General features: G+C 37.4%; 1 protein-coding gene across 1 annotated transcript; it reads right to left on the minus strand.

The window, feature by feature from the left end:
- Positions 1–7,167: 7,167 nt before the first annotated feature.
- LOC139474645 (uncharacterized) lies at positions 7,168–8,907 on the minus strand. The gene is made up of 2 exons (XM_071257740.1): positions 8,632–8,907; positions 7,168–8,088 (listed from the first exon to the last, which is right to left on the minus strand). The coding sequence occupies exon 2, from the start codon at positions 8,065–8,067 to the stop codon at positions 7,678–7,680; it is 390 nt and encodes a 129-aa protein (XP_071113841.1). The 5' UTR covers positions 8,068–8,088; positions 8,632–8,907; the 3' UTR covers positions 7,168–7,677.
- Between the last annotated feature and the right edge of the window lie 6,297 nt (positions 8,908–15,204).

Below are 15,204 nucleotides of genomic sequence, written 5' to 3' on the forward strand. Positions count from 1 at the left end.
TCATACTTTGTAGTCTCGCCGAATAACATCGTAACAATGTTTGGTTAAATTTGAAGTCCTCTGTTTTCGAACATTGCAACAATGTTATTTTGTCGGTATTTGCCGGCTCTCGATCACATACGTTTCCCCACTCATACTCAGTTACGCATAGACAAATAGTTCTTTGAATATATACAGCATAATCTAGAAATATGTCAACATATTTTCATTCTCTGAACAAATTTACAAACAGTAGTTGGGATAAATCAAATCTTAAAAATAGGTTATAGGAAAGTGAACAAAAATATAAACATGACCTCGATGCACCGAGGCGAGGTCAACCTTCAAGCGCGGATTTATATATGACGTCACATAAGTTTTTAAAGAGGTGCATTCCGAGTCGAACGGGAGCATGAGGATGACATTTATACTTACTGCTGTTGAAAATGAAGTTTATGAAGCAGGTATGGAAAACACCCCGACGCGTGAACCCTCTCATGGCACTAGTAAATTGGGAATATCACCGATTTATGAATGTATTGCTTGTGTTTGGATAATCGCAAACTGGATGTGGAATGGACTGGTGGGGATTGAACGGAGTTAATTTTCAACGTCAGGGTGTGTTATATTTGGAGTTTGGGATTTGTCGCGTGTGCTGTAATACTTTGCTTAGCAGGTGTTTCTTGTCACTTGAGATGGACCTACTGTTTGACCTGTTGCCAGCTTCTATTCTGTGCCCCGTCATTCCTCATGTGCCGCCGCTTCTCGGCCTAGAATGCACGGAGGTCGGCCAACTCAGAATACGGATATTTTCTCGTGTCCGATAAAACAGGTAGGCAAGAGTTTTGGGGTTTTTTATCCCCCGCCCAACAAATTTGGCGGGAGATATAGAATTTTTACGGGCTCCGTCCGTCCGTCCGTCACGTTTCGTTTCCGGAGCATAAGTTAGAAACCGTTCAATATTTTTTCATTAAACTTTGCAGGCCTGTCAGGTATATGCTGAACTCGTGCCTTTTGCTATTTAGAAATTTTATAATTTTTATTTTTTTACGTTTCCATGGCAACAAGATGGACTTAGGTTCTGTGAGGGTAGGGTTCGTTTCCGGAGCATAACTCATAAACCGTTCAATATTTTTTCATGAAACTTTGCAGGTCTGTCTAGTACATGCTGAACTGGTGCCTTTTGCTATTTAGAAATTTTAGATTTTTTTATTTTTTACGTTTCCATGGCAACAAGATGGACTTAGGTTCTGTGAGGGTAGGGTTTATTTCCGGAGCATAACTCATAAAACGTTCATGTCAGGTACATGCTGAACTGGTGCCTTTTTACGTTTCCATGGCAACAAGATGGACATAGGTTCCAAACTCTTCTCTTTTTTTTACAATTTCCATGACAAGTTCCACCTCGGTTAAAAAAGGTTAGGGTTTGTTAAGATTTAATTATGTCATAAATTCTGCAACAGGGCGGGGGATGTAGCCACGTTAGTGGCAAACTCTTGTTAAATTTAAGTTTCTTGTGGTTTCTCAAAATCTTAGATTTGTTTCACGATACGATAGTGAATCAGGTTTTAGTTTGGGATTGATCAGGAGCAGTCGCTTTTATCTGTGTCATCGACCACATCTGAAAACACTTTCCCGAAAACAAGGCATCGAAGTCAATATCGCCCAATAAATCAATTTCGTTCACCTCAGTAATTTTACAGGGTTCATTTTCTTCATTTGCGTTATTAGATCTAGTATTGAAAGATAGCCATTCCATATCCAAATCACCGTAAGGACAATCCATTTTGTTTCATCTAGCACCTAGACGACATTAAACACCAGAACTTAAAGCATTTATTTATTTCTAAGTCAGATTAGATGTTACAAGACAAGGCAAAAATACTACATTAATTATATTCCTGGTAAATGCAGGGATTAAAAAGAAAATAGAAAAACGAGTTGATTGTAAACACCGATCGAGAATTCGGGGAACCCCCGGAAAGTAGTTCCGGCAAAAGTTCACATGATCAATTTCACAAAAAATTGTTCACATCGTGTGAACTTTTCTGTCCGTTCACAGGAGTGTGAACTCCAAATATCAGATCACGTAACTACCCATTCAGCCAATCATCATGAAAAAAACACCTGTAAACTTGAAAGTATGAAATTATTGATAAAATTATGGGGGAAAAAAGCTCTCAGCGGATGTCACTGATTTACAAAGAGCAACGCCACAGAACATAAAACGTGACGCAAATGACGGGCTGCTATCTATTCTACATTCCAGCAGATTTCTGATCACATGCGGGCATTTTTATGATAACTGTATCCATTTCAGCTATAATACATGTTTCAACGTTCACATTTGGTGCATTCCATTGTTAACGTGTGTTTACATTAAGCTTTGTATCGGAAACATTAGTAGTGGTCCTGTTATTTATACGGCCGTAAGCGTCAAGTTTTCATTTTGACATGACATGTGCGATAAAGAGACCAAATAGTGTCAACTTTTCGGCATAATAAATAATGTATGGTGTCATAAGTGGCCGAGTCTGTCTTACAGACCCTGATACAAATATATCAAATACAGTCCATGCAAGTCTATAATGTTTGTCAAGTCTAGATTTCTGCAGTAGTATGAAGATAGTCTCTGGGCTCCTTTTTTATTATATTTTTATTAAGATAATTTACAACTGGTTCTTTTCTGTACGATATGTTCATTTCAGAGACTACGATGTTAGTATATAAGTGGCCGTATACAGTGTCACATTAGGTTAGCAGAACAATAGCAGATCCACGTCGCCCCAATATCATATTTTTCTGCTTACCTAATATGACACTGTCTGCGGCAACTAAAGACACCATAACTAATATCATTATGCCTCAAAGTGAGATTGACCAATCAGTCAGCAGAACTACTGACCCCACGTGGGCCCGTATACCGTCAGTAAAATCCAAGATGGTTGTTACAGACCTATGACAGCGTATACCGTTAGTAACATCCATCTTGGATTTTCCAATACCCACCTCACATATTTCACAAGAACATATTAATATACTAGATAGTAGCCCGTCGTTAGGAAAAAAGTGGCCCGCCGATTTCTGATAACATGAGGGCATTTTTATGATAATTCTATCTATTTCAGCTATAATACTTATTTAACCATCCACATTAAGTGCATGCCACTGTTAAGTGAGTGAGTGAGTTGGGTTTAACGCCGTTTTTAACAGTATTCCAGTTATATCACGGCGTGTCAGCTTAATGTGAGAGGAAAGCCCCAAGTGATGCAGGTCTCAGACGTTTACCACTTCGGTGAAACCCACGAGCACGGGTATGGTGCTGACAAACCTAGAAACATAATCGGGGCGAACCAGGATTCGAACCTACAATCATAGGTTTCTGGCGTGCCCAAGGGACGCAACTCTGCACAGCGAATCGTGGCGCCTTAGACGACTGGGCAACCCGTGCCCCCGCCACTGTTAAGCTTTGTGTTTACATTAAAGCGTTGTTTCGAAAACATGCACTGGTCCTGTCGGTTCTACAATGAGTGTAAAGTTTTCGGCCTAATAAATTCGTTGTGGTGTCTTTAGTGGCCGTATACGGTGTCATAGGTTAGCAGAAACATAGCATATAAGTTAATATGACACCGTATACGGCCACTAAAGACACCATAGCTAATGATATGTAGTTGGTATTTCGTGATAAAGGACATATTTCCGTCTTCCGCAATGTCATAGAGATACGTGAGTGCTTCTGAGTACACATAAGAGGCGCAGTCTTATCAGAGGCGTTATCATTTCCACGTAACGAGCAACAAAGGACATGACGACGCAGACTGTATATCCCTGTGTAGTCATGATGTCATGGTCCAATACAACATCACGGATTTAAAGTCCCGGACAGCATACAGTTGTACACCATAATAGAGCTCACAGAATATACATTTATTGCATTAAATATGATTTCTGTTATCATAATCGTGCGTGGGGACATTTACGCGACTGTCACCAAAACTACAACTATTTCCAATGATGTAATTAGAGACGTATTCGCTCTATGTAACATATGATATATAAGTAGATTGACGTTCATAAGTAAGTCTATGATGAACTGTTGAAACATTCGTATGTCTCTGTTGGCATGTTACGACATTCGTAAGTCTATGTTGGCCTGTTACGACATTCGTAAGTATATGTTGGGCTATTAAGACATTCACAAGTATATGTTGGCCTATTAATTACGACATTCATCAGTCAAAGTTCAAGAAGTTTATTGTACAAAAGGCCTCCGCCCCATATACAGTAACAGAGAGTTACGCATGTAGATACAATCATAAATGTTACACATTGGGATATACACATTGTTTGATTAATTCATTTCTTTTGGCTAATGCATACTTAATATATTGAGAAAGATATAATATATTAGATTCGTTCTTTGTCGTCAGAATAACTACAAACGCGGTTATCGGTGACATTGCTTTCAATAATCTTTTATATATTTCTTTCGAAGATCATTGTAAAATGGACAGACAAAAACAAAATGAATTTCATTTTCTATCTCTAGATCAAATAATGGACAAATTCTTTTCAGTTTTTCAATGGACAGTTTTCTTCCTTCATTTACAAATAGGTCTAGTAAACCAAGTCGATATTTAATTAATTGTTTTCTTCCAATGTTATCTAAATGTAGAAGCATGTTATAATCTACTTTGGGAGACGTTGTTCATGCATATGAAGGATTTTAAACCAGTATTTTAAACATCTAAGCTGAGAGTTAATATATAATGGGTATCCTACCACATTCACCATAAACCATACAATTTGGTGTAGAAGATCCGACACAAAGAAACATTTTACATGCTAATCAGTGAACATAAACTGTCATAACGTTGAAATACCCATACTTCAGAACCATACAATAAAATTGGTTGCATCTGGATATCAAATACTATATTGACTAACTGACCATCGAATGACCATCTCTCTTTCAACGCTATTGGAGCACCTTTTCTAAAGATCACCATTTTAGGGTTTTTTTTCCAAATTAACTGATAATTTCCATTCTTTCGTGTATGTACTTAAAATATTTAATTGCCTAGGTAGACCAACAACAGTATCTGACACTAAAATGACATCGTCTGCGAAAAGTAGCATTAATATTTCTATCAAATCTGGAAACATTTTGATACCATGTTTACCATTGGCAACTATTTCGTAATATAATTCAATATTGAAAAATGAAATAAGATCGGGCTCAAAATACAGCCTTGTCTTACAATCACCAGCTTTTCGTAGACATGTCCACAGCATAAAGCGATTAACAGAATCAAAAGCCCTTTTGAAATCTACAAATGCTGCATACAATTTATGCCTTACGCCGTGACAAGGTCTTTGAATAAGTGCATAAAGTGTAAATATATGATCTGAGGTAGAATAACTTTAATAATAACTTTAGAATAAGCCAGCTTTCCCAAAATACTCATTAATGAAATACCTCTATAGTTATCTGGGTCACTCCTGTTCCCCTTTTTATGCAGTGGGATTATTATAGAACATGACTTATTGCTAGGGAAAACTCCATTTTCAAATAACTTATTGAAACATTTGAAAAGAAAAGGCATAACTTCAAATTTAGAACACTTCAACATTTCGATAACTACATCACCAGGACCAGCTGTTTTCCCCTTTTTAGGTGATTTATCGCATCTATTATTTCGTTTTCAGCAATGGGTGAATCTAGCATAACTTCATCAACATCCGTGCATCATTCACTAAAAATAATTTGAAAAAACCTTCTTAAAATGACTAAGCTACTACGATTTTATTATGTTATCTGTGACAGAAGATCTATTCTTGAGAGATCGTATTTGTTTCCAGAACGCAGGAGGGATATTAAAAGATTTTTTCAGTTTGTCTTGTCTCTGTCTACGCATATCAAATTTGTATTTCCGACAGCAATTTTTATATTTATTCCAATTTTCGCAATATTTCTTTCTGTCAAGACCAGTACGATTAGTTCTAAATCTTCGTAGCGCTTTATCTTGCAATTCTACATCTAGTATTATAAGTTTTATTTTTATCCATGATCAGTTTTAATTCTTTTCTCATACAAGATGTTGAAGTTAACATAATTTCCACCAAGTCATCAATCGCCCCTCAATATTATTATCAAGTTTATCGAGAAGAAACTGTTTAAAATATGCTATACTTTCTTGTAGCTTGTTCGAAAATTCGTCATTCCATATTAGTTTCTTCTCAGTGAAACCCTCATTTGTTATATGTTTGATTCATATGAGGGAACTTATAATTATAAGTTAATTCCAAAAGTAACTGATCAGAATCTAGACGATCGCCAATATTCAACATGTTAATATAATGAAAGAAATCGGGAGAACACATATAAAAATATCATTAACGCTTGCACCTTGGTTTCCACAATAGGTAAATTCTCCAAGGGTATCCCATACACTCTCCCACTGACAATGAACAAGTGAAATGTATACAACATATCTAGAAGTATCTGACCAAATTGATTAGTAACGTGTCATGGGATTTCCGATCTCCAACATCTTCTGGAAATGGACAGTTACTATGAACAAAATCGTTTTGTAGATCGACTAGAGTATTGGTTTGTTGACCAGCACGAGCATTTATATCTCCCCAGACTACACTGATAGAATCTTTAAGCTGCGACTGATTATATAACAAAAACTCTATAAGATGATGAATACTACAGTTAGAGACCACATGGTTATAATACGGCGAGCCAGCTGGTGGAATGTATGAACATGGCAAGTTTACATTTTTATCAATTGTGAGTAACACTTTTTATATGGTCAAGCACAGGAGATTACCAACATCTGATTTAATTAACTTACAAAATTTACTGAAGGATTGATGGACACATACACACATACCACGTGTACCTGACAGCCTGCCGTAATTAGATAACTTTATTGCTGGACTACAATAAATATCATAACCAACTAACCAGTTATTATCAAAGCTACAGTAGACAAAAGTTTCCACAAGACATGTTATTTTATTGTTGTAAGTATGATATAAATTAACATCATCAATTTTGTTTCGAAGTCCATTGATATTCCATCTTAGAAGGGCTAAGACAAGTTTGGAAACTAATTTATACACTGCCCCGGACTTCAATATTATATAGCTGCACCAAATAAAGACACAACAACCTGGTATCAGACAAATGCACGTTTATATAAAACAAATGACAAAATATATCATCAGTACATTTATACAGTCATGACATAATGTCAGTGGTTAATCAACTTGAGCAAATTTGAGATAAAGACAATGAAGCATGGCTGTCACCCATGACACATGTCAAATTAGATTTCACATTTCGGTGACGTTTGTTCTAAAATGTCTGTGAATTGAATTGTGTCATTGTCGAAGTTAGGTCAGCTTCAGCAGTTAACTTCATCAACAAGGCATACAGTCAGTGACCTGGAAGGATAACAATGATGAAGGACTAAGGTTGTCCACAAGCAGGAGGAAGACGGCCATACAGTACACAACCACCAAGTGTCACATATACAACTAGGCAGTTCTGACTCCCCTGCTCATCCCGACTGTTCACAACATCACTTCTGTGTCCGTGTTGCTGACAAGCAGAGCCTGTAGAATGGCTACTGCCAGGAACAGAAACCTTCATAGTTGTCCCTAGGCTGTTTCCCTGTTCCCCGATCACATGATGTTCCACTTGCCTCTCATTCGGTATGACGTGAGGGCCTTGTGGGCCTTTCTCCTGATCACCTTGTTGCTGTCATGGTTAAACACCTCCAGGGCTTCCGCCACGGAAAACTCCATGTGCTGCGGGGAGCCGTCACAAAGCGTGTGTAGAACCTGCATGCGCACATTGTCTGCCTCGTCGTCAATCATCTGCAGCACCCGACGCCAGAAGTCGTCAAGGTCCTTCTTAACGCGGCAAGGACACATCTCCTTTAGCGCCCTCTGGCGGACTTGAGGGCTGTCATGTTTAGACAACTCTATGATGACGTCAATGTCAGTGGTTGTCTTGCACATACGGAGAGCTTCTCCTACAGATATGGATGTCAACGTAATGGCCTCAGACATGTTGAGATTCGTGGACGGTTTCTGGAAGGAAAATAAATATTATTAGTTTTAGCTACGACTACATAAACCCATGCTTTCATGGATTAAACGGTCTGGACTAGTTTCAATTATATCCTATTTAAAACGATTCAGTGGAAATCTTCCCTTCATTGCTCGAAGCATGGAGTCATAGTATTAGTGTCCATGGTGGAAGGAGTCAGAAGTCTAACGCGGAGGAGGAAAGTTTTCTAATTTAATTTCTTACCAAAAACTGATTTTAAGTCACATTTCACGAGGACTACATCGATTCTATAAATTAACCAACATTTGATTTTACTCAGTCAGTCAAGGTTACTGACCTTGAGACTTCCAAAATCTATCGAATGGAATTAAGGAATTCCTTGAGAGAGAAAAACAAAATGTGGTGCACAACCACCCCCTTGAATGAGTGAACTAGTAAATAGTGTTTTCAGCTATGCCTGATATTGTAATATAACACATATAAATGCTTATAAAATACATGTCATCACAGAACAATATTCCCCAATCAAGAATGATGCATGTCGTAAATACAGAAGTACTCACCAGTGATATATTGAAGCTATTTAGACTAAATCATCCAGTCACTCTCAAAGTGAAAGTGAAAGTAAGATGGCTTTCTTGTCCAGACGACTGTCAGATTCCTTCTGTTTATCCCTATCTCCGACTGTGTGGTCTCACATCCTGTCCCCCAGGTGACGTATGGTGATGTAGGCCCCTGGGTGTATATATACGGGTGTCCTTGCACAACTCGCCAACAACACCCTACCTGACAACTCCCTATTGAACCATACACAGTAAGCACCAACTTGCCCGCGATTGTGAAATCACACAGGGGAGGTAACTCCAATCCACTGGCGACTTCATAACAGCATGCATCGCTCAGATTGAAAAAAAAAGCCTTTCAGAGTACTATTGCGTTTTTCTTGTGTATATTTGGAGAAATACATTTTAAATTTATCCAAATTACTTTGTTCATAGTTTCGATGTACATACTCGAGTGGCAGAATATTTAAATCCATACAGTAGGGACAATGTGCCCTTTATAGGTCACACGATCTAAAACCAGCACCACCACAGTATCCTGATTAGAGACAGGTAATAATTAATTATAGGGGAAATGAGAGGGGTGTGGGGGGTGACAGTAGGTGGCATGTTTCATGAAAAAATGGCATTGCAAAGGAGGGGAGGTCACGGAATTTCATGACAACTATCTTGGGGAGGTGGGGGATGAAAAGGTTCCATTTTTTTCAAATAAAAAAGGTTATAAATTGGTCATGAAAAGAAATGTTAAACCCCCTGTCTTATAAATGACCAGCTACTTCCAGTAATTAGATAATATACATTTAACGTACATTAAGAATAGTCATTCCTGCGAAATATGTTTATTCTTGTGTTAATAAAACACGTATTACCTCTATAAAACACGACCTCTACAGCTAACGATTTCTCACAATTATATCTGAATACCAAATAAGGCAGTTTGAACATATTTCTGTATACGTCTCTACACACAGATACACAATGAGAATGAAGATGGTGCCGCTAGAAGGAGACGGCTTTTTACATGGACCAGGTCTGTTGATATAGTACAAACTGAAAACAATGAGAGCCCGGGCTTTTAATTGAGGGAATATTGTAGGTCCGTGGTTGGGATAGATAATGTGTGACGCAGTTGTTGTGTCTACATCAGACTAACACAAGGCCATACTTGTATCCTAGGTACATATACCAGTCTGTAATATTGATGCGCCATTGTGTGGCTGTGTCTTCACCCTCCCTGACATAATGAGGCTATGGACACAGTCCCACTATGTCACGGCTGTTTGTTGTTTAACGCCGCACTCAGCAATATTCCAGCTTTATGACGGCGGTCTGTAAATAATCGAGTCTGGACCAGACAATCCAGTGATTGACATCATGAGCATCGATCCACACAATTGGGATACAATGACATGCATCAGCCAGCTGACCACCCGATCCCTATAGTCACCTTTTACAGCAAGCACGGGTTGCTAAAGACCTATTCTAACCCAGATCTTTACGGGTCTTATGTCAGAGAAGATGAAAACACAGCCTCATGGTGTCAGGGAAGATGAAAACACAGTGTTGGGTATTTCAGTGAAACCAAAGAGGTGTCCTTACTAAGGGAGGCAACTCTTCACATCATCCTTAAAAGGACGTTATCTCTTTGGCATCGATCCTTTTATCACTAAATTACACATATCTAGAAATAATCGGAGAGAGGAGGTTCTCTTAACCAGACTTCGTCTTGGGCATTGTGGTCTTGGAGCTTATCTAAATGTTATTAATAAGGCCGTTTCTGCACATTGTACAGTGTGTAATCAGCTTGACAATGTAGCTCATTTTTTATTGCATTGCCAAAAGTATGTTAATCAGCGTAAGGGAATGGTGGAGGCACTAACAGTTCTCAATATTGACTTCTCATTGTCTTGTATTTTCTGTTCTAGGAAAATTGTTCACCATGATGTTCAGAATGTCATTCTCGCTTACATTAAAGCGTGTGTCAGTTTTGATACTTTATAATATATCCAGGTACTTAAGCAAACCTTTATTAAGGGCAAGGTGTAAATGGGCCTAGTTGCCTAAACACCTATAAAACATTTTATTAATCAATCAATCAACTGGTGCATCATACACCACTGCCACTTAAAAAAGTAGCTATGAAATAAAAAAAATATATGTTATTACAACAGACAAACATATGCAGTATTAGTAGATATGTTTATTGATTTATTCAGTACAAAACAATAGAAAATATCAACAAATAACCAAAGTATGTGTAAATCATGTATGAATATGGTGAGATTTTAGCAATTGGTATGTATAAAATTATATCAAACACCAAATTTATTTATTTATCAAATAGTTTCACAACCACTTCTTATAACCAGTGTGCCATCATCTTTTGTTGGGGAATCATTTGGAGGGTAAAGTTTGCACGATTATTGGCAACAAAATTAAGAAAAGGAATGTTCTTTCCTGTCATGCTTTGTGGCAAAGTTGATTTCCTGCTGAAGATAGAGGCTGAGAACATCAAAGTAACTATTGTATCAAGCCTAAGCCCCCATGAACTCTTATCATACCACACTGGTTTCAACAGGAAATATGGCTGGGATGATATCAAGGGATATCTCCTAGAAGATATATATCACTACAGTGAAATTGCATGACAATTCATAGCAGACCATTGTGAAGTCATTGTTAACCTTGATGTCCCAATCAAATGGCATCGCTAATCTCTCTGCCACGTAAAAGACTGCTTATTACTGTTTACACACTGAAAAAGTGGGAAGAATGATTTTGGATGATTAATAGAATCTCACCCTGATGTCTTTTGACATAATATATATCAACACCAGTCAACAAATGTTTAAAACTCCTCTGCAAGTTTTTTTGAATAGTGTTAATATGTTTGATATCAAGAGACATTCGGGTGTAATTATCTATATACATGCTTTATTCTTTTCTAAACCATGGTACAACCACAAACCCTGTCTGAAGTAACCTTTTCTAAGACAGGAATTCCTAAAAGTATAATAAAGCTGATTAACTGTGAAAAATGAAAATTAATTTGTTCACTGCACTTCATTCCATTTTGCAAGATACAGCCACATAATAACGAGGAACACATCACTATAGAGAACCGAAAGGTAGAACATGTCTGTATGGAAGAAGCATAGATGGTAATTTGTCCAGCATGTTTACTCTAATAACTTCACTGTCTTAATAATAAATTAACATTATTTCCACTGTCTTAATAATACATTAACATTATTTCCACTGTCTTCATAATAAATTAGCATTATTTCCACTATTTTCATACATAATTAACATTATTTCCTCTGTCTTCATTTTAAATTAACCTTATTCCCACTGTCTTCATAAATAAATTTAACATGATTTCCACATTCTTCATTTTAAATTAATATTATTTCCACTGTCTTCACATTAAATTAACATCATTTCCACTGTCTTCACATTAGATTAACATTATTTCCACTGTCTTCACATTAAATTAACATTATTTCCACTGTCTTCACATTAAATTAACATGATTTCCACTGTCTTCATGTAAGAATAGCATTTGCCTCACATAAACATAACATGATGTTGATATCAAGTTGATTTTGGAAGTTAAACTGCAGCACATACTTAGGCTAATATACCACTCAACGTTTGAAAGGGATAGTCAGATATGTCATTCTATTCAAACATACACTTGACATTTTAAGAATCAGTTTTGTGTAGCATAGAATGATGAAACTATCCCTGTGAAAAGTGGAGTAGTATAGTTTCAAAACAAACACCTAATGTCAGGGTTCATACCCATGAGACTGCTCACATTCACTGTAGTCACTCAGTGAACCTTTGTGATACACAGCTGGAAATTGGTTAACAAGATTCCTCACTAATTGAAAAAACAACAGATGATCAATTACTTATCCAATGCATGAAAGCTTCATTCCTCCTGTTTTCTTCAAGTAAAAAACAAAACAAGGAATAGCAGAAATTCTGTTCTGATATTGTCCTGTACTCTGCATCACAAACACTTAGAAACATTGCAACAGAAGCAGGCCTAAAAACCTTGTCTGTATATCAGACTGTTTTGGAACAAGTATAAGCTATTCCTTATCCCCAACATGTGCACTAAAATGATAAATAAACGTTCAGATCTGTTAATTAATATCACATCAACATTCCTGAAATGTAATTGTGAAACATTTCTTTAAGTATTGTGTTTATCGTATTTGTCAGTCTCATTCCAATCAAACCGGTTACTCTGTCCGATACCTCTCTGCTCAAGATGTGAAGCCACCTTCAAAGATGGTCAGGTCAGGTGAACATGAAGCTAACTTAGACAACCCAATCAAACTGAAGGATCCAAGGGTGCTTGAGCTGTTCACATGTCAGCTTTTTGTCTTTCGTCATTTCACTATCACCTCGAACATTTATTCTTGGGTTAGAATAGGTCTTCAGCAACCCATGCTTGTCGTAAAAGGTGACTGCATGTAGTAAGAGACGACTAACCGGATCGGGTGGTCAGACTCGCTGACATGGTTGATGCATGTCATCGTATCCCAATTGTGTGGATCGATGCTCATGATGACAATCACTGGATTGTCTGGTCCAGACTCGATTATTTACACACCGCCGTCATATAGCTGGTCAACAAACAAACAAAATTTATTCTCAAATCAGCCCCCCAGAACTCACATATACCTTCCACAGTTACCCTTGTCGGTGTGGATGCACTCCCGCTTTATTGTCCTTGTTTTAGGAACTCCTCGATGATACTCATTTTTGAGACGTAGAATCAGATGTGCATGTTTGAATCAAGCTTCAGTTCACCGAACACAATCTCCAGTGGAGATGCCCTTACATCAGTGAGTGAGTGAGTGAGTATGGTTTTATGCCACTTTTAGCAATATTCCAGCAATATCACGGCCGGGGGCACCAGAAATGGGCTTCACACATTGTACCCATGTTGGGAATCGAACCCTGCTGAGCGAACGCTTTAACCACTAGGCTACCCGACCGCCCCTCTTACATCATCGAGTAGGTAGGCATCATGTCAGAGTAACAGGTCAGATTTGATTGAGATTGGGTATTTGATTTGTCAATTCTCATTACCACATACAGATACATGCATTATACATGAATACAAACATAACTAATGCACAACGTCTAACACAGCTGCAAGCAGTTTCAAAATGATAAACTTATTTGGCAATCTGAGATATTTAGATTTTTCACCTGACAAATGTGTAGTCCACACAGTGTGTGTGTTCACAGTGACAGCCATGCTACAAGTCAGGGAGACCGGTTTATTCCCAGGCCAAGAAAACTCCTCCACTTCTTTCCTATTCCTGTGTGTAAGGACTCTTTTACGTGTACCCTGACACGACCTTTGCCGAAAACACACAGCGTAACAGCAGTTACCTACTGAATTATTGATCCGGCAATGTAGTAAGCTTTAACCATATGATAAGATAAAAGTCCTAAATGGCAACTGTCTCCATCCCTACTCCCCATATAGCATTGATTAACTTTCATTCAACTTCTGAAAACTCAATACTCATGACAAAATAATTGTGCTAAAGATATTTATCAAAACCATATATTCACAACAGCATTAGCATATTTGATTGGATCAGAATAGATTCTGATTAGGTTGGAATCGACCAAAAATGAATCGATTTCTTATTTTGATTTATCTCATTTTAAAATTAATCAGTCAATTCAATTCAAACCTCTCCAAAAATGCAAACTTTGATAAATAAAATAAAATTCATTTACTACTTTAGTTATTTTTTTGGACAAGTATCTTGGTAAAAGTTGTTTCATGGACATATAACTGAAATATAGTCACATTATGCCAATATTGATATGTCGAACATTTCACCACCAAGCACATAGAATAGTTACACAAACAACAACAACATCCTGGTATGTGTCTTTTAAAGACATGTCTCCATGGAATTACACCACACACGATCACATATCATCATGTAGAACATCTTCCTGAGGCAAGGGAGTTACTTGACTATAAAAATCCGGTTTTCCACCCTTGCCAGACTAGGCTGGAATTATGAAGTAATATTTTGGCAATGCATAGTCCAATCAAAATCGCGGAACGAAATCTACTTCCGGTTCGTAAACTGCCGTGCAGATTTCAGTCAATTACAGGACTTGCAAAGCATGTGTACCGAATATTATCTTATTCATTCATGTTTTTGATTAAGGTGATTATGTAATTTGATGCACTTTGTGAAGTAAGACCTGTATTAATACAATACAGATATTGATTATTAATCAGATTATCTTCACTTGGCTCCGCCGTTTTGTTTAAAGCAAATGCAAGTGATATGAGAGCTGGAATCTGATTGGTCAATAGGAGGAACATAGAAAGGATAACTCATAATAGCCACTGGTTGCGCTAAGATCGGGTCCACAAATCCCAGCTAGGACAAAAATAGGACTTTTACAGTCAGTTAACTCCCTTGCCTCAGGAAGATGCATGTATTATTGTATATAATCAGCATATAACCCAGGTAAGTAGTACATGAACACAGGTAAGTACTCGTAAAATAATGG

This window comes from Haliotis cracherodii, unplaced genomic scaffold, assembly GCF_022045235.1.
Source record: "Haliotis cracherodii isolate W230 unplaced genomic scaffold, xgHalCrac1.p SCAF_3, whole genome shotgun sequence".
Lineage (NCBI taxonomy): Eukaryota > Metazoa > Mollusca > Gastropoda > Lepetellida > Haliotidae > Haliotis > Haliotis cracherodii.